This window comes from Anoplophora glabripennis, unplaced genomic scaffold, assembly GCF_000390285.2.
Source record: "Anoplophora glabripennis isolate ALB-LARVAE unplaced genomic scaffold, Agla_2.0 scaffold280, whole genome shotgun sequence".
Taxonomy (NCBI): domain Eukaryota; kingdom Metazoa; phylum Arthropoda; class Insecta; order Coleoptera; family Cerambycidae; genus Anoplophora; species Anoplophora glabripennis.
The window spans coordinates 423,594-443,020 of record NW_019416356.1 but is presented as its reverse complement, the minus strand read 5'-3'; the positions used below and the strand labels follow the sequence as shown (position 1 = coordinate 443,020).

At 33.6% G+C, this 19,427-nt stretch overlaps 4 protein-coding genes across 4 annotated transcripts; 2 read left to right on the top strand and 2 right to left on the bottom strand.

Annotated features, from left to right (window-relative positions):
* Window positions 1-5,246: 5,246 nt before the first annotated feature.
* Window positions 5,247-8,369, top strand: LOC111691430. Its single transcript, XM_023454239.1, has 2 exons — window positions 5,247-6,139; window positions 8,321-8,369. The coding sequence occupies exons 1-2, from the start codon at window positions 5,523-5,525 to the stop codon at window positions 8,367-8,369; spliced, it is 666 nt and encodes a 221-aa protein (XP_023310007.1). The 5' UTR covers window positions 5,247-5,522.
* A 1,596-nt stretch (window positions 8,370-9,965) lies between these two features.
* Window positions 9,966-10,890, top strand: LOC108910682 (coiled-coil domain-containing protein 115-like). Its single transcript, XM_018715375.2, has one exon. The coding sequence runs from the start codon at window positions 10,303-10,305 to the stop codon at window positions 10,792-10,794; it is 492 nt and encodes a 163-aa protein (XP_018570891.1). The 5' UTR covers window positions 9,966-10,302; the 3' UTR covers window positions 10,795-10,890.
* A 219-nt stretch (window positions 10,891-11,109) lies between these two features.
* On the bottom strand, window positions 11,110-12,744 carry LOC108910697 (pachytene checkpoint protein 2 homolog). The gene is made up of 7 exons (XM_018715395.2): window positions 12,643-12,744; window positions 12,443-12,593; window positions 12,194-12,391; window positions 11,915-12,142; window positions 11,733-11,859; window positions 11,461-11,681; window positions 11,110-11,412 (listed from the first exon to the last, which is right to left on the bottom strand). Exons 1-7 carry the CDS (start codon window positions 12,690-12,692, stop codon window positions 11,134-11,136), a joined length of 1,254 nt encoding a protein of 417 aa, XP_018570911.1. The 5' UTR covers window positions 12,693-12,744; the 3' UTR covers window positions 11,110-11,133.
* Window positions 12,745-13,173: 429 nt separating this feature from the next.
* Window positions 13,174-15,923, bottom strand: LOC108910678 (general transcription factor 3C polypeptide 3). The gene is made up of 4 exons (XM_018715369.1): window positions 15,647-15,923; window positions 15,193-15,591; window positions 13,961-15,082; window positions 13,174-13,874 (listed from the first exon to the last, which is right to left on the bottom strand). Exons 1-4 carry the CDS (start codon window positions 15,780-15,782, stop codon window positions 13,207-13,209), a joined length of 2,325 nt encoding a protein of 774 aa, XP_018570885.1. The 5' UTR covers window positions 15,783-15,923; the 3' UTR covers window positions 13,174-13,206.
* Window positions 15,924-19,427: the final 3,504 nt, after the last annotated feature.

Sequence of the window (19,427 nt, the reverse complement as noted above, 5' to 3'; positions counted from 1 at the left end):
GAGAGCAATTTTGACTCCGGATTCAGTTTCAGAGCGTCAAAATACATAAGGATAGGTGGGTCTAATCTCTGGTATTTTCAACTTTTTTTTTTGTGGGTCTGTGTAATGCCTGGAATGTCCTTCAAATTGACCCATCGCCGACCTGGAGCTTAGGATTGATGATGAACGTCATTTCCGAGGCTTCTCCTGAATTTCACTCTTAAATGCAACGAGACTTGACGCCCGGGGGTTTTTCTAATCGCTGATTCCTGATCTGGCATCGGCGAGCACCCCGCGGACACCTGTTGCACCGGAACCTGGACATGGACGTCATCTCCGGGAGTTTTCCTGTAAAATTCGCGTAAACGAGCCGAAAATCGCATTAGGAGATTTTTCGAGGCGCTCTTCTCGAAATCATCATATGACGCTTATTGAAATATATTGAAAATTCACTGTTTATTGATTTTTCTGGCGATGACGCCGATTTCAAGGTCCAGGTTCCGGTGCACCAGGTGTCCGGGGGGGTGGTCGCCGATGTCAGATTCGAGATAGACCAATTTGAAGGTCATATTCGGGATCAGCGACCTCGAAAACCCCCAGGAACCTGATTTGAGTCCATTCCAGGCATTATTAACCGAGTTATGAATTTTGTCTAAGTGACTTTCCGGATGCACAAATGCAATTTGGCCGATAAACATAATACAAGGTTGCTACATTTGTTTCACATAATTTTAGAAACCGAATGCAAAAAACCTCATCTAGACACGACTTGATAGAAAATTTTCGGAGATTCAGTGCTTTATTTCCTCGACTATAAACAAAAATAGTTTTTTCTCGAAAACGGTTCATTTTATCGATATCAACCAAGAGTGCTTTTTTTTAGATTAGTGTTCAAGCTATCTAAAAATTTTTGTGCCTTTATCGTAAAGGGTGTCAAAAAATTTATTGAATTACTGTGTTACAGCTAGTCCGTCCCTGATAAACCAAATAAGCCAAATTGTTTTCATGGATCAATTTATAAAAGTTATTATAAAATATGGATTTTCAGGGGCATCCTTTAGGGGCTTGTATCTGCGTCGGGGGTACTTAATGACAAATGATTGCTCCTTTTTTTGTCGTCAATGCTCGTCAATCACACAAAAATATTCTGTTTGTAAATCACAATATTGTGAAAACAAAGCAAATATATGATATGTATACAGTGTATCCCACTGGGAATCGCCGCGATCGATATCTGGAAAAGTATTTATTTGAAAAATTTGAAAATTTGGCAACTTATCAAAGTCAGCGGGGGAAACGCAACTAAAATATTTTCGAGGTCATAGCACTTCCGGTTATACCGGAAGTCGACACCATCTTCGTTATTTTAAATGGAACAACCTATATATTTTTGCATATTTGGATTCTACTTGAAATTTTAAGGTCACTTTGTATAACAAACCTAGTTCCTAAAATTTATAGTTTTTGAGATATCGACATTTTCATGAAAAATTTGACAGGTGCAAGGTTGTGCGGGATCTTTTGTAGTTTATTCCAGCAACCAGATATCAATTTGAGAGTCGGTATGTGAGTAGAACACGTATGGAGCAACCTTACACAATATCCATAAATTAGAAAATATGATACCGAGTGTTTAATTTTCGACTGTACATTTTGATAACTTCAAAGAGTTATAACTTTGTTAACTTAAATGGAACACCCTGTATTTTTTTGGCCTATCTTGTGCAGTAATCAATTATATTTCACGTGATGTAGGCATGTAGGGGCTGTGGTTACAACTTTTTGAGATAATTGCAATTTTTACTTTTATTTTTTAATTTTGACATAATTTTATCAAGAGGTCTATGAGTACGAACAATCGTTATTGACAATCAAACTATTAAACAACGAACTGTCAAATTATTATTTGTAGTTTATAGTGTGTAGTAACATTTTAGTAATGAGATTTTTTTAATTTGTTTATTATTTACGGACAAAGTAACAAAGCAATATCAAGAACCTTATACATCTGCAGCGCGATATCTAAACAAAGTAAACCCCTAAAGCGGAGTATAGTAAAGCGTCTGACAGAAAATTTTTGAAATTTGCGAACCGTTTGCTTCATTCACATAATATGTAGTTGGAAATGTCCTGAAGTAATTAGAATATTGAAATTTCGACATTTTAGCTATCAACAACAGATACTCCTCTGTCTGGTTTTACTATGACAGAGTCGAAATGTCAAAAAGTTTCTACCAGACGCTTTACTATACTCTGCTTTAGGGGTTTTGTTTGTCTGGATATCGCGCTGCAAATGTATCACGTTTATAAAGTTATATAAAAATTGATAAAGATAAAAGTAAACAATTGCAATTATCTCTAAAAGTTGTGACCACATCCCCTACAATGCCTACATCACGTGAAAGATAATTAATTACTGCACAAGATAGGCCAAAAAAATACAGGGTGTTCCATTTAAGTTAACAAAGTTATAACTCTTTGAAGTTATCAAAAAGTACAGTCGAAAATTAAACACTCGGTATCATATTTTCTAATTTATGGATATTGTGTAAGGTTGCTCCATACGTGTTCTACTCACATACCGAATCTCAAATTGATATCTAGTTGCTGGAATAAAATACAAAGGATCCCGCACAACCTTGCACCTGTCAAATTTTTCATGAAAATGTCGATATCTCAAAAACTATAAATTTTAGGAACTAGGTTTGTTATACAAAGTGACCTTAAAATTTCAAGTAGAATCCAAATATGCAAAAATTTATAGGGTTTTCCATTTAAAATAACGAATATGGTGTCGACTTCCGGTATAACCGGGAGTGTTATGACCTTGAAAATATTTTAGTTGCGTTTCCCCCACTGACTGATAAGTTGCCAAATTTTCAAATTTATCAAATAAGTACTTTTCCAGATATCGATCGCGGCGATTCTCGGTGGGATACACTGTATATCATTGCAATAAAAAAAGACAGGAATTCAAAAAACGACAAATATACAGGGTATTTCATTTGAAAAAAACAAAAGTTTGGTTTATATCTTCGAAATGGAACAGGCAATTGTCTTTTTTAATATTTTATTGCCTTAAAATCGCAAAAAAATTTCCTAAAACTGTCTTCCTTACAATTTTTTCCCAGACAGAAAGATAAAAAAGATAAGGTGGGTAGAATTTTATGCGAATGAGACAAACACATTCAAACACCGACTGATTTTTAGACCAGTTGGTTCTCAAAATTCTAAAACTGATTATGTTAAAATGTTTTGTTGTATGACAAATAATAAATCTTATAATCCTCAATAAGTAAAAAAAAATCACTTAGCCTCCTTTTTAACTTATAAAAGATTAAAAAATTAAATATCTAAATAAATTTTCATTTGTTTATCTTTAGACGTTTAGATAAACTTTCTTCATCACTATCATCCCAGAAACTACTTTTTTTTCTTACTTTCAAGAATTCGGTGACCAACTTATTTAGTTCGGACCCCTTCATTAAAATATTAACTTATTTGAAACGGGCACCGCTAATACAGGATGTAGTTGTAAAATAGTAAGGCCAAATCGTTGGGCAAATATAATAAGCTAACAATGCTACTCAGTAATTTGAACGTAACGATAGTACCGACATATAATTTCTGATTTAGCACAATCCGTTTTGATTCGTCGAAATTGGTTCAAATGAAGCTAAATTATACAATTAGCCTTAGCCCACTTTTTCCATAAATCTGTGTCCACTTCAAGAACGATACCAGCCGCGTGTGCTATAAACATTGATGAATTAATAAAACCGCAAAAAGATGGGCGGTTCTCGTGTGGTACACGGTGATGTAATGCGTTAAAACAATAATAAAAATAGAACTGTTTATTATATGAGGCTTTAAGCGGTTTACCCCAAATTAGAAGCTGGATATATGGGTGTTACGACATTGATTTACTACATGCAAATTTCGTAACAATAAGGAGACGCCCACTGCCGGTACTATCTGTGCAATCTTGTCTCTTAAAATAAAAATAACTAGTTAAATAACAGGCACCGACACATCCACGTTTCCTTTTCGTATTGCGCCGGACGAAGTTATGTTTTACTTTATCTTGCAATACATATACACAGTAGACGAATTTTTTTTTTGCTATACACAGTTGGTGACAGCGAATGTATTGCGAAATTCTCGAAGTTAGCGACATCTGTTAGTGTAAGCAATCACTATAAAGGTGACTAAAAAAAAATGTTACAGAGATTTTATATTTCTTCCAAGTTTTTGAGAGCACCGACTTTTCTGGTTATAACCAGTGTTCAGTATAATAAAGTTGTTTTAATTTATTTAAAAAATGCAAAATATAAGCAAGAAAATTGCACGCAGTAACTCGGCATTGAAATATTCGAAAAACTTGTTCCCATATTTATTTAGCCATACCCATACATATACAGGTCTGGCCGCCCAGTTGAAGAATGAGCGTGCGGGCAAACGCGGCACAAACACAACCACACCGGGCGCCTTGGCAATAAATTTAGTTGTCAACAAATGGCCTAACAATGCAGTGCAGCAATGCGAAATTTGGTGTGATTCAGGTAATTTTAATTTATTATAGGCACCTTCTATTAATCATTCATGTTACAATTGCGGTAGGGAGAAATAAGAGGGGTATTTTGTTTACTAATATTATTACAACATGGTATTTTGGAGACCTTTTGAAACGGAAGATATTCGGAGATATCCGGAAAAACCCGAAATTCGTCTTCGAGGGACCATCATCAGCTTAATTTTTTTAAATACGTCGCTGCTATTTTTATGACAAAATCTAAAGTGATTTTTAATTCTGAATTAGATGATATTACTATTGTAAAAAGGTTATCATTTAAAATTTTTCTTGAGTAGGGCTCTGAACGCTTTCATATCTATTGGAGGAAGTCATAACAGTATAAAAGTCAATACAGCACAAAATATCCAATATTTTTTTTTACCACTATACAGGGTGAGTCAGAAAGAATGGGTCAACAGTAAACTGGAGATACTAGACACCAAAATATTATGTTTGAGCTCATCATGCATTATACGAATGTCGCTGGTTTAAGAAATACAGGGTGTTTAAGATTTAAATTTTATTTTGAAATTTCTCAATAATTGGGAAAGTTTTAATAGCATGACTCTGAAAATTGGTACTATTGGGTTTTTTGGTGTGAGAATTATGAATTTGAAGCTTATTTTGACGTTGCTCCTAGAGGGCGCTAGTTTCGCCGTATTATTTAGGTAAATCAAAACATATTTTTTTTATCTGTTGACCTATGCTTCAGAAAAGTTAAAAATCTAAAAGAACGTTCAATTCTACATAAAAAGTGTACTTTTGTTTAGGTCACCTAACTTTATCGGTTTCTGAGTTATTTGCATTTAAAAGTTTCAATGTATTTTGTGGTGATTTTCTTTCAAGCGTCGATATTGCTATTTCTTTTCTAAGTAGGCTTGTGTCAAATTTTCATGTCAATAAATATTAGCGTATTTTGCATGCGTGTGATTTTATTATTCGTTCAAAATTGTTAGTTAGTGCTCAAAAAATGCCACGACATAATAATTTTTCAAACAGTGAGATGCGTGATATGATTTGTGTTTTTGCCCAGGCTAATTTTAATGGACATGCGGCGGCCCGAAGATATGAACACATGTACCCAAATAGATTGCAACCTAATTATAAACTATTTAGAAATCTTTACAACCGCTTAGGCGAATCTGGATCTTTTCGACCAAAAAGTAACCATGGTACTCCAAAATCGATCACAGTCGATGAAGAAGAGGAAATTTTAATTCGTGTTTCAGAAAACTCCGGTATGAGTACTCGTCGGTTAAGTGCGGCAACGGGGGTAAGCCAATCGTCCATTTGTAGAATTTTGAAAAAAGAAATGCTCCATCCATATCATTATACTCCGGTTCAGCAGTTATTGCCTCAAGATTTACCAGCTCGCCTACAATTTGCTCAGTTTGTACAAAATATGCAAATGGAAAACCCAGATTTCCTCAATAGGATTCTATTTACCGATGAGGCGACATTTACTAGACGGGGAGTTTTCAATTGGAAGAACAATCATTTGTGGGATTCCGAAAATCCGCATGCTGTAAAAGAAAAACATTTTCAGCATGAGTTTAAGGTGAATATTTGGTGTGGTTTAATTTCTGGTTTTTTCATAGGACCTTTTGAATTATCACCCAATCTAACTGGACCTCATTATTTAAACTTTCTTCAACATAATTTAAACGAGCTTCTAGATGATGTACCACTCGCTTTAAGAGAAAGTATGTGGTTTATGCACGACGGTGCGCCACCACATTTTGCCTTGCCGGTACGCCAGTATTTAAATGAACATTTTCCTCATCGGTGGATTGGCCGTGGGAGTGAATTTTGTTGGCCACCGAGAAGTCCAGACTTAAACCCTCTGGACTTCTCAGTATGGTCAAACTTGAAGGATGTGGTGTATCGGGAAGAAATTAATTCTGTTGAGGAGTTGCGGCAGAAAATACAAGTAGCCGCGAATGCATTTAAAAATAATAGGGACATTTTGTTTAATATTCAGAGACATTTAAGAGAGTGTATAGTAAAATGTATTGAGGTAGGTGGTGGACACATCCAGCATTTGATTTAAGGTTTGTTATTATTACTATTGTCAATAATTGAGAATAAAAAATCACCACAAAATACATACATTGAAACTTTTAAATGCAAATAACTTAGAAACCGATAAAGTTAGGCGACCTAAACAAGAGTATATTTTTTATGTAGAATTGGACGTTCTTTTAGATTTTTAACTTTTCTTAAGCATAGGTCAACTAATAAAAAAAATATGTTTTGATTTACCTAAATAATATGGCGGAACTAGCGCCCTCTAGGAGCAACGTCAAAATAAGCTTCAAATTCATAATTCTCACACCAAAAAAACCCATTAGTACCAATTTTCAGAGTCATGCTATTAAAACTTTCCCAATTATTGAGAAATTTCAAAATATAATTTAAACCTTAAACACCCCGTATTTCTTAAACCAGCTACATTCGTATAAGGCATGATGAGCTCAAACATAATATTTTGGTGTCTAGTATCTCCAGTTTACTGTTGACCCATTCTTTCTGACTCACCCTGTATAATTAGAAATAATAAAACATTTCATAAATTCGTATAATTTTTTTATTAGGTACAAACAACTGTTTTAAATTACCTAGTGATTAAAAAAAAATGTTAGATATTTTGGGCTGTATTGACTTTTATACTGTTATGACTTCCTCCAATACATATTTTGAAAGCGTTCAGAGCCGTGCTCAGGAAAAATCTTAAATGATAACTAAAAAAAGCTAAAACCTTTTTTAAGCGAAATCAAGCATATTCATTACCTTTCGATACCTTGAACTTGTTTGCCATTCACAACATTGTTTAAAATTTCATGCGAGTCCACTGCTTGCGTCCTAGAAGCGGCGAAACGATACAGAAACAGTGAAAATCTAGAGTCCTAACAATGCCTGCAGATTACGAGGATTTCGATGTACTCGTAAATAAATAATATTACCCCACCCAACATAAAGGTATGAGAAAAACAAATACATGGCAAACACCCCAATATTCCAGTTAGAGAACATGATATTGATAAAGTACCACAATCAACTGCCATTTAGGGTAAAATCCCAATTGCCAATCTTAATAAGCTTGAATTTTTAATACATTTTTCACAATTCTATTTTGAACAAGTCATTATACACTATCTCATTATTTCTATATGAAATACCAAAACTACTAAATTGTAATAGATTTCTTTATACAGGGTGTTTCAGTTCGAGTGAATCAAACTTTAACCATAACTAGAACTCAATAAATAATTCAGAATTGCCTTATAAGTCTCACCATTTTCAATGTACAGGGTCGTATTGGTCGGTTATTAAAATTATATTATTTAAGAAATCTTTGGTATGCTTGTAACAAATCGATTCAAATTTGGTGTGCATAATTTACTGTAAAATTTACAAATTTTTGTAGGTCAGTGGCGTCGGAATGGGTAGTAAAGCGGGACTTTTTTACTCCAACTTCTACGCCAATGACCAATCATTGTGAACCCTGTACAGTGAAAACGGTGAGACTTAGACGCTTGCTTTATAAGGCAATTCTGAATTACGTATTACGTTCTATTTATGGTTAAAGTTAGATTCACTCGAACTGGAACACCCTGTATACTATTAGCACAAAATGACATGTCAATTGACATTTTAGGGCAAACGAGAACATAGATGCGACAATAGTCAATCATATGATGTATATAAATTTTGTATGTCTAAAGAAATAGTTTAATTCTATTAAATATAAATTTATTATTAATTCAGGAAGGACTTTAACATTTTGGATATGTCAGTGCCATCGGGGCCGTATTAACCTATGGTGGAGCCTAGGACTGCAAGCTCTAGGAACGCCCTTTTTCTTAGAAAAAAAGTTTACGCAATCAGCAACTTACCGATGTTAAATTTCAAAACCTAACATTTTTTCGTTTGATTCTAAAAAAAAGTCACACAATCAGCAACTTACCGATATAAAATTTCAAAACAAACAATTTTTCGTTTGATTCTAAAAAAGTCATGTAATCAGCGACTTGCCGACATAAAACATAAAAAATCTGAACACTTTTTGGTTTCATGAGTTTCATTGGTCCTGAGCACCCTTTGTATTTCAAATTTATCTCTACTTTAGAATATAAATAATGACCATTCAGGAAAATTATCATCATTATTTATATTATTACAATACAAAATTCAAAGACAATGGTACCTACCTATTATAAACTATAAACCGATACCTACAAGCAAAGATTTTCCTCATTTTATATATATGTAATACACTTTTTGTAAAAAAAAGTTTTATAAGTAATTAAAAAAATTAAAAAAATATCACACCAAGAAAGATAGAGCAAAGTTTTATTTGGTCACAGCCATTTTACCGCCCCTGAATTATTTTGGTATATTTGTCTACAAAGGATAAAAAGCGTTATCACTGAGTACATTTTAATTAATTTATTTTTAGACGTTTTGGACATAGGTATTCCAAAACCATTTACAAGAATATCAAGTTAAAACACCCTGTTTAAGAGGATTTTTTTATTTTTTAGAGATACCCATTTTAAATACATTGTATTAACAAAAACACCAGGTCTCATCAGTTCAGTTCTTTGTAAAAGTCGTTCTTTTTATTTGATAATTCTAAGCTGGCGAAACTCATATGTGTGCATATGCAATAAAACTCTTGAACTTGGCTTGATTCCAGCAAATCCGCAAAATTAATCTCGGTTGCCATGATCGAAGGTCGTCGGTGTCGCCGCGATTCGCAACCTGTTAACTAATTTTGCGCCAGGCTGACTCTACCAAGATATTCGCGAGTGCGATCGATTGAATGCGTCCCACAGGTGGTTAATTACAGGCTGATAGAGCCGTAATTCACCCAGATCGCCGGCCAACCCCCGCAAAGCCTTTTTTGGGGACATCTGTAACGGAGCTTTCCACCTTGGACCTCGCGAATGGTTCGGTGACGTCACGAACCACGAGATGATATATCAACAGGTAACCAGAGGCGTAGGAGTAATGTTTTTTTGCAAACAAAACATGTAGTTATTTGTGCGGGCTTTAAATTCTGACTTCTGGTGCAACTTATAACTTCAGTGGCATGCAGAGGGAATGCGAAAGACCTTTATTTATTGTAAAACAGAACGACATTGAGGTTTTCGAAAAAATAATTATAAATTTACAAGGTGCTGTCCAAAATCTGTCAAAAACGTTTCTTACTACTTTCGGAAATATGCGTTACAAGCTATCTCATTTTTGTTTAAGAAGATAGAGATCCTCTGTACGTTGATCAATAAATTTATTAGTAACTGGATCGGTCGATTCTCCAATCGCAATAAATAATTAAAAGAATGCTTGCGTATAATCAAATCAATTGAATACCTCAATAGATAAAAGATAAATCAGTCCGATTTGCACAGACTCCAAGTGAATTAAGACAATGAAACTCAATTCTGTAAAAAATGTAACAATAACATTTAAAACATGCTTTGTTAAATGTCTGTATGTGTATCTGTTTATTTTTAAGTAAAAAATTATAAATAGGCTTCAAATTCAAAGGTAAGCTATATATTTTGCAACTTTGGTATTGTGGTACCCATCTAAGGACTTTATATATGGACTACGGACTGACGCCGCGCCATCTATCGATATTCGATTTTACCTTACTGGTCATATGACATCAAGGTTAAAAACTAAATAAAAACATAACCTCAAACGTCAAATCAACAGTTCTCTACCAAAAAAAAAGTGCAGAAATGGCACAGGATACTGAAGATCTCGACAGGATTTGTGACACACTGGATAAGTTGACTTTGGACGCACTCACCCTCATGGAAGAAAAAATTAAACTGACTTTAAACACTGAGAATGCTATGTGCGGGGGCGAGGCCCATCTAGCGAAAGCTAGGTACATAATGGGGCAGAATAACGTGTCTTCTTTGCAACTTCCCACAGAGAACAGTCCGGATTTTATGGCTGTAGCTAAAGTGTATTCCAATGAAGAAGAAAAACTCTTTGGACAAACGTCTTATGAGCTACATTTAACCCAGAAATCTGAAGAAACGGTGCAAGACCCTATTAGGTGGTTTGGTATCCTTGTACCTCAGAACCTGAATTACGCTCAAAATATGTTCAGGCAAGCTTTACAGTGGGCTGTGCAGGCAGTGAATGTGCAGACACAGCTGAAGGAGACTATCGAGAAGATTTACCAGTTGAAGGAGGTTAAAACTAGGATTTCGGCAAAATAATAAGTTGAGTGAATTTTTTCTTAGTTATTTTAGTTTTGAATGTATTATTTATTAAGCATTTAAAATTTCATCATAATTATGAATGTAAAATATATTTATAACTTCTTGTCATATTTAATAAAAATAGTTTCGAAAATTTACAAACATTGTGTTGCGGCTAAATAAAATAATTACACTACGACACGACCAATCAAATTTTATAAAAATCTGCAAAATCTTTCGTGTAGTAAGAAATAATTTCTCAAAAATCTTAACAATTTATTCAGACAGAATACAAAACTTTTAACAAATTAATAAATTTGAGTACTAAAATACATTATCAAACACTAAATATTTTTGTTACTTCTCTACCTTGAAATTCTTAAAATAGTGTCGTTCTGCATGTTCGTTTTCCACAGCCTTCTCCATAGCTACTAAAAACTCCGTTAGAGTCACTAGCGATTTATCTATAAACAGAGCGTGTGCTAAAAACGGTATTTTTCTTAAAGATCTCCCGCTCAGACCCAAGCTCTTCTCGCAAACTCTCAACAGTTGCCTAGATTCTTCGATAAATTCAGTGTCCTGGCCACTTACTAAACTTTCTATAGGCTCCAATGCTTGCTCACGAATTATCTGTGCCTAAAAACGCTCTATTAAACACACAGTAGTCTAAATAATATTATTTACCTTAAATAACTCCTGGATACAAGAATAATAAATTTTATAAATAGCCGGTCCAGATGGATTGCCTAAATATTGCTTAATATCGGCTCTGTCGACAAAAGCGATGTCAATAGTCTCCGTCATGTTCGAAGTAGCTAATATCAAAACGTTGGGATATAATTTTATTTGATCTACCTGTGTTAAAACTGCATTTACTACACGAATTGAATCTGAGGGTTCATTACCTACAAACAAAAACATATAAATATTGAACAATAAAATATTTGAAAACATACCAGAAACACACTGGTCTCGAGCATGTGCTAATGATTCTACCTCATCGATTAAAACACAGACTAATATGTTGTTGTCTTCAAGGATCTCTTTGATCTTAGTAAACATCTTTGTAACAAGTTTACCACTCTAAAAGGATTCAAACGTAAGCAATAAACAAAAAACTACAAGAAATGACACGTACCTCAGAAAACCACTTTGAAAACAAGCTGTGACTGTTTATTTCAATCAAAAGTCCAGACGTGAACCTTTCACTCATTCTGATTGTTAACTTATGTGCCAATGCTTTACACAGAGAGGTTTTCCCAGTGCCTGGGGGCCCATGCAATAAGATAACTCTATTGCAACTAACAACGTTGCAATCCACTCCTTTGTCGGAGAATTCCATCATGGTTTGGGAATATTTCAATAACTGGAAGCGATTTAAAATAAGCTTGGGTTTTTAAAGTTTTTAACAACTTACGTTTAGTTTTACGTTGTTATCGTAATATAAATTTTCCCATAGATTTATAAGACTGGCCGAAGGCAGAGACAAGTGTGTTGCTAACACAAGTTCTTCATCGTTTGCATCGGTTTCACTATGTGTCATAGGGCCATAGTTGTCCAAGTTGTAAACATACCATTTTACTTCCAATGTATTAAAGTCTATAAACGCCTTAGTCTAGAAGGTAAATGTGTAACAAGTCAAAAATTGTAACTAGTTAATACTCACGTAATTAGGGGTGTCTCCAACGATTATAGTTTTAACATCATTGTGAAGGATAGGGTGATCAAAATTACTTATCACGCTGTTAGGACGGACATTGTTTTTTTCCAAATAGCACTGGACAACGTCGATAATAGATTTTTTAGAGATGTTCGCACTGAAAGAAAAAAATTAGGATTTATTCCTTTAATGGAAAGATTTCTTACATGTACGCATTTAGGATAATTTCTATGTCGATTGTGTTAGACATTTTCATTTATATTTAATATCTTCCCAGTAGAATATATATCACTTTAATCAAACAGCAATTGCAATATAACCTCAACAATAACGAAACCAATTTTAAATTTGATTTGAAATTGAAATGAAAATAAAACAGTAACGGTAACTGTTAGATATAAAATGAAAGTTACTAGACCAATAATTTGAATAGAATGTGCCAATAAATTTGTAATTGTGGAAAATAAAAGGAGAGGGAACCGCTTTGAACGTTATCTGTCTCTTTCTATGTGGGATTTTAAGGCACGTCTGCATAGCACGGAAACGTAACAGAATATTCATAATTCATATGTCTTTGTGACCAATCAAATAGTGAACGGCTGTTCCGTTCCGTTCTGAATTTATGGCAGTTTTATATCATGCGAACTAATCTTTAAGGATTAAGGAAGGAACTTATGACAATTGACAACTGACAGAATTTTTAAATTTTAAAATCTCACATAAACGTAGAATTTAGTAAAAAATAATATATTTACACTTAATATACATAATTAAATAACAATATGCACCATTAGAATATTCCTGGCAGCAATAAAATTGCCTGAATTTTTATAAATAAGATGCAAATTGAAAGCTGCTTCTCTCTTCAAGCACAAAATATCAGGATACGTTTCTATCAACTCATTTGTGACTTTCAAGGCCTTTCTGTAATAGTACTCTGCCAAATACATAATTCCAAGCTGATGATACATCCTGCCCAAGTTATAACAACTCTCCTGCTCCATAAGTGGACCTCTAGTCTTACTATAATTCAAAAACAGGTAAGTTACAGTTTCGGCGATAACTTTCTTCTTGTTTTTATCCAAGGTGCGTTGCATGTACATCTGAAGCATGGCAACGCCCAGCATAAAAGCTGAAAATGCCGACCTTGTCTGCTTGAACTCGTTCATGTAGTAATTGAGGGCAGAAACATAGTTCCCCGTGGAAAACTCGAAGTTTGCGATGACCAGTCCTCGATAGTCTTGGCTGATTTTATATTGGTACCGTTCTAGAAATCGGGAGTGACGCAAGTCGTCTGGGGACTGAATGACGAGAGTGAACCAGTTCCAGCACAAGTTGTTATGGGGATGTTTTAGAATGATGTCGCGAATCAGGGAGTAACCGTGGAAGGCGTCTCGGTTGAATATGCAGGCAAAGTGTGCAAAGAGGAATATTTCATCTGAAAATAATTTTAGAATCAACGTTGAGAATTTGTGTTTTAAGATTAGTAAGGACAGACTATATACGACAGAATTAATCACTTACCGAAAAACTTATTGAACCTCTTCGAACACAGCCCCATGAAAGCGAACTTCTGCAACACGCTGTACTCTTTTCTATCAATGGTAAGCTGCAAAACGTCCTTATAAATCCCATACTCTTCTTCGATGCCAGGTTCTCTAATGCTCTCATAATTCATTTCCACTTCGCTGTAATCGCCCCTAAAATTCCTTATTTTCTTTAACCTGGTCACCTTCTCCTTGGCTGTGGCATGCGTTAAAACAATCTGAAGCTCTTCGGGATTCTTCAAAACGATGCAGTGACGAGAGAGTAACAACTCGACACTCTTCCAGTAGCTGTCCCAGTCGTTTATCTGCTTAAGGAGTTTCATTTGCTCGATTAGAACGGCGACATCTAGTTTATTCGTGGTTAAGTCTTGAGAAAGAACTTCGAGGGCTTCCTTTTTCTTGTCCTGTTGCAGAAGAAGCATGGCAAGGGGGTATAAGAGCTCTACGTGCGAGGGAGCCAACGCCATAACTGTAAAGTACGCTTCAATGGCTTGATCGGGCATCTGGCAACCTACCAAACACTCGGCGTACTTCAGCCAAATCCCTGCAAGGGTGCTATTTTTTACCATCGGTATGAGGAGTTTTAGGGCATCTTGATAATAGCCCATTTGCATCAAAGCTTCAACGACATCTAAATATAAATCTGTTACCGCTTCAATGTTGTCCTCTGTTAGCATACTATCGATCAAATCGGGCAAGAGGTTCTCCGTTCTCAGTTTGACTAAACACACGATGAATTTTATTTTCAAATCGACTTCCAGGGCGGGTGGTTTTAAGTACGAATTCACAATTATATTGTTTTCTTCGGTGACGGTGATATCAAAAGAAAACCCACAAAATTGTGTGAAAATGTCCAAGCATTCTGAGTAACGTTCGTTTAATAGTAGTAGTTCTAATAGCATATTTATAACGTCTTTTGTTACTTGGGTGGGGATTCTTTTCAGGGGGATTTTTAGGGCTTCTATAGCTCTGGCATAGTTCTTTTGTTTAAAGTGCTCCTTTGCCACTTCCATTACAAGATTTAGTACAGTTTCATACTGTTTCTTGGGAATGTTATTTGCCAATGTTTGCTTACACATTAAAATCATTTTTACGTCACCTGAAACAATATTAAAATTAAAAAATAACATTGTATGAGGCTCTTTTGGTTACATTTAAATAAACCAATAAGGAACTTTAAGTATTGCTTGAATTGCATGAAAAAATTACCTTTGTGTTCTAACAACTCGATTCGCTTTTTATGTAACCAAATGTTTTTCGGTTCGTATTTAATCGCTTTTGAGTAACACCGTACTGCCTCCATAATGTTGCCTTCTTGTTGAAAAACCTCTGCTAGTCTACACCAGATGCTCACGTTGCTAGATGCCAAATGGCTGGCAAGCATCAAGAAACCTTTACATTTTCTCAAATTAGTGTTTTCGTACATCTGTGACAAAGTTAAATATGGTTCGTAAGCATCTGGAGATTGTCTTATAACCTCAAAGCACATTTTCTTTGCTATTTCTCTGTCCCCTCTAGCGTATCGGAGGTTCGCTTCTCCCATGAGCCCCTTCAAGTGTGGCGATAATTTAGAAGGGTCTTTCCTGAAAGTTTTCTTCCCTTTTTGTTCTGGAAAACGCATGTAACTTAATACGTATTTCTAATTTATATGAATCTATTTTACCTGAATCTTCATCTTCGCTTTCGTCACTTTTGTCGTCTGATTCATCATTAACTGTTGCTTTGGAGATACTTGGACTTTCATAGGATTCTACCTCAAGTTCCATTTGAACATCATTAATAGTAACTTTAATATCCATTTTTTAATTATAAGATGTAATACCAACGAAACAACTCTAGTTTATTATGTTGGTGTTTAATACAATGGACACATACATTGTAACATTGCTTTTTAATTTAATAGTCATATATTATTAGGCTTTTAAGTTTTAAAATACATAAAAAAGATTTTATTATGTGAGGTTAGGTCACATATTCATAATCATAATACTGTGTCAGAAATGTCATATTGGTTAGATGAACCTCATTGATTAAATAGTGTATAATTAGTTGCATAACTTAAAAATATTACCCAATTCTTATTTGAAGATATAATTTTAAACAAATTTACTTTAAACAATAATACCTACATACTTGGTAATATTAGTAACACTAATTATTTCTCCTGTGATTACTTCGTAAAAAGTTTAACAAAATTATAAATTGATTTTTCTATTTCTTACATTATGACAGTTATAATGTATAACATGAATATAATTTCTGATAAGATCTGTTGGTATAACGACTGCTATTGTGTAAAACGAAATGATAAAATCAAATCAATAGAATAGTAATTTGTAGAATACATAACATAATTTAATAATATTTGTCTAGTGAATTACGTACCTAATGTTTACTAAAAGAAATACCAGAGACATGGTTTGAAAGACAGCATGGCCTTTTTTCACACTTTCTTTTTTGTGTTCTCTTTAAGATTAGGTGCTATTATAATAGGAACATTAACACTAGTGAGTATTTATTTATTGTTATTTAACGTTTGAGTATTTTAGCACAATTTTCCTTTATTACAATTAAGCCAATCTTTCCGTTGACATGTTTAATGTTTTTAGTATTTAATAGTGATAAAATCCTAAAAGAAGTTATGAAAATACTTACCTTAAAATATACTTTCAGCTGAAGAGCAGTGTATGGTTGATATTTCAGGTTTGGGGTTTAGAATGTATTAGTGAATTACATGATTTGTTGAAAGATGTCACTAAAAATCAATATATATTTGAAAATCTGGCTGAGTGGATAAATTTATACGACAGTCAGTATAATTTTAATTATGAAGTTATTTATTGTGTGTTTTTGAGACTCGTTATACAGGGTGTTTCATATATGAAGGTTATTAATAATGCATCGTCACGTGGAAGAATATTATTTAAAAGATCGATGAAACAAGATTTTATATTCATCATTTTCATTTCTCAAATATGCACAGAGACAGCATTGTTCTGTCCGAAACACCCTGTATTTACATTATTTTTTATGTCAAATATTTAATCTCTTCTTGTCTAAACCAATTGAAAATGTAGATCGATATTTTCCTTTTTAATTTTCAGATTTGAAATATTACATTATCGGCTTGGCAGTTTTTTATAGTCTTGAAATATTCATATGTATTTTTCTTCTAATAGGAGCTTATCAGGTAGGATTTGTAAACAACTGGTTTATCTGCAAATATGTATAATTAATTGAATTATTTTAATTAATTCCAAGGGTCGAAAATATACCAATTATTTGATGTTTTTTAGTGCAAACTAAATTTTATATACCCATTTTGTTGGTTCTACATTCTCTACTTATTATTTATTTGTCTGGATATGTCACTGATTTATTTAATTATGAAAAAGGATAACGAGGGTCTAGGTTTTACCATAGCTTACATCAGTATAACATTTTTCGTTTTAGGTAAGTCGATCAGTAACATTTAGTAAATTATTATTAATTTAATGTTCTATAATTCTGAATTCAAAATACCGTTGCAGTAAACGATTTGTATATTTCAGTATATTGCCTGTATGCGTGGTTTTGCATCTTTAGTCTCATTGATGTTATAAAAATTCTTCAGAGGCAAGTTTTACAGAAAGTTAAGTCGCAGGGTTTAAAACGAGACGTTATTCCAAAAGGCAGAAGATGTACATTTAGAAACAAATAAAATAATCACATTGAAACTATGTAATTTCAAACATACGTTGAGAAATTATTATCTTGATTTTTATATTTGCGTCAAATATATTTTTCGACAATTTGTGACATTTTTACTATTTCGTTTGTATAACCTTACCTGCATTTCTTAAAAAACCATAAACATTTTCTAATTTATTTAACTACGTGGTACGGAATTCCCTTTGACGACGTCACAGGATGGGATCAAGGTGAAAAAAGGTGCTGCCAGAATAACACCAATACATTATTCATCTTCATATTTACACCAATTTTTTTTATTTTTTAAAAAACAAAAGCGATGTACAATCATTTGGATTTTTGTTTTATTGCAATAGTAAATAGGGAACAACATTCTCGACAGGCCTTTTTCCTTCCGTTGAGTCAGACCCAACGAAACATTTTATCTGATTGAACAAAAATGAACCAGCCTCGCGTCAAGGGATGGAAAAGGGCCATGAAACTATGAAATCCATCACTACGTGGTTGAGTACAGTATTATTTCTTGTAGTTGAGGTAGTCGTCACGTGACGAATCTTTCATGCTGATTTCTTCTAGCACGGGAACGTTTCTGAAAGCAGAAATTATCATGATTAGGACTAAACAAATTGGATATAATTCATTACTATACAATTTTAATAAAAAGGATAAACATTATACCTGCGACATATACAAAGCCCTCACAAATGATTGCAAGCCACGTGACCAATAATTTTGTTTGAAACAGATTTTATTTTATCATGTTGGGCAATTAAATATTATGTAAAATTAAGACAATAAGATTAAGATTATATTAAAACACAACATTCTGTTTCATGATGTGACTGGTGTAATTTTTCACGAGATTCTATTCAACCAATCAGCGATCACATTATCTCAAGCGTAGGCGTAACGTTTTGTCATTGTTCGTTGTAAGCGAATCATTAATATTAGTGAAGCCAAGATTTAGGGATTTTTCGTTACGTATCAGTCGTGCAATTGTCAACACTTTAGACAGTCACTTCTAAATTTCATTTTTAAAAAGATTTGTGCTTTATGTCCAATTTTGTACTATTCATATTTGTTTATCCCATTCCCAAGGAGGTTATTTGAAAAAGTATTCCTAGAAATGCAGAAACTGTTGAGATCTATTTATTGTGGCTATATCTACGTACGTGTTGTCTTTGTCAAAAGCGATTTGAACAATGAAAATAAAAGATATTTCTTTGGAAATTTAAATTATTTCATAATTTTCAATATGACATGTAAGTGCTTTTCAATTAATAATATTTGGATTTATCAGTTTTAATTTTAGGGGCATGTAGCTCGTAAAATAATTGTTTCCCTCAATATCATCTTGTGTATAACATTAGACATTTTTCGCATACCTAGATTTTTAGCATTACGAACATTGACTTCATTTGAAAGGGTTTTTAAGAAATTTTGAATTAAGTTAATACCTTTCAAATCAAAGTAAAATCTAGCCTTTTTTCTCACCTTCATTTATAGAATGAAGCAATACAATTATTAAAATGCTTGAATATAAATCAATAAATTTATATAAAATACAAATATTGTAAAGGCGTTAATTAACTTCAGTTATTTTGTGTTTTTACTGACCGGTGGAGTATAAAACGCTTCTTCCGTGCAGTTGGCCCCTTCCCACAGAGAAATTACTAAACGTTGCTTATTTCCCAAACTACAATAACCGATAAATGTTTACGCCAATATAAAACTTTACCACACGCAATACTTTT

Excerpts from the sequence above, each read along its gene's own strand:
- LOC111691430 (XM_023454239.1), top strand. The coding sequence starts at position 5,523 with ATGCCACGACATAATAATTTTTCAAACAGTGAGATGCGTGATATGATT. Across the intron at positions 6,140-8,320 it reads TGGTGTGGTTTAATTTCTGG|GAAGGACTTTAACATTTTGG; the intron begins TTTTTTCATAGG and ends TTATTAATTCAG.
- LOC108910682 (XM_018715375.2), top strand. The coding sequence starts at position 10,303 with ATGGCACAGGATACTGAAGATCTCGACAGGATTTGTGACACACTGGAT.
- LOC108910697 (XM_018715395.2), bottom strand. The coding sequence starts at position 12,692 with ATGAAAATGTCTAACACAATCGACATAGAAATTATCCTAAATGCGTAC. Across the intron at positions 12,594-12,642 it reads ATTATCCTAAATGCGTACAT|TGCGAACATCTCTAAAAAAT; the intron begins GTAAGAAATCTT and ends TTTTTCTTTCAG. Across the intron at positions 11,860-11,914 it reads TTTCAAAGTGGTTTTCTGAG|AGTGGTAAACTTGTTACAAA; the intron begins GTACGTGTCATT and ends GAATCCTTTTAG.
- LOC108910678 (XM_018715369.1), bottom strand. The coding sequence starts at position 15,782 with ATGGATATTAAAGTTACTATTAATGATGTTCAAATGGAACTTGAGGTA. Across the intron at positions 15,083-15,192 it reads CGAGTTGTTAGAACACAAAG|GTGACGTAAAAATGATTTTA; the intron begins GTAATTTTTTCA and ends ATATTGTTTCAG. Across the intron at positions 13,875-13,960 it reads GAGGTTCAATAAGTTTTTCG|ATGAAATATTCCTCTTTGCA; the intron begins GTAAGTGATTAA and ends AATTATTTTCAG.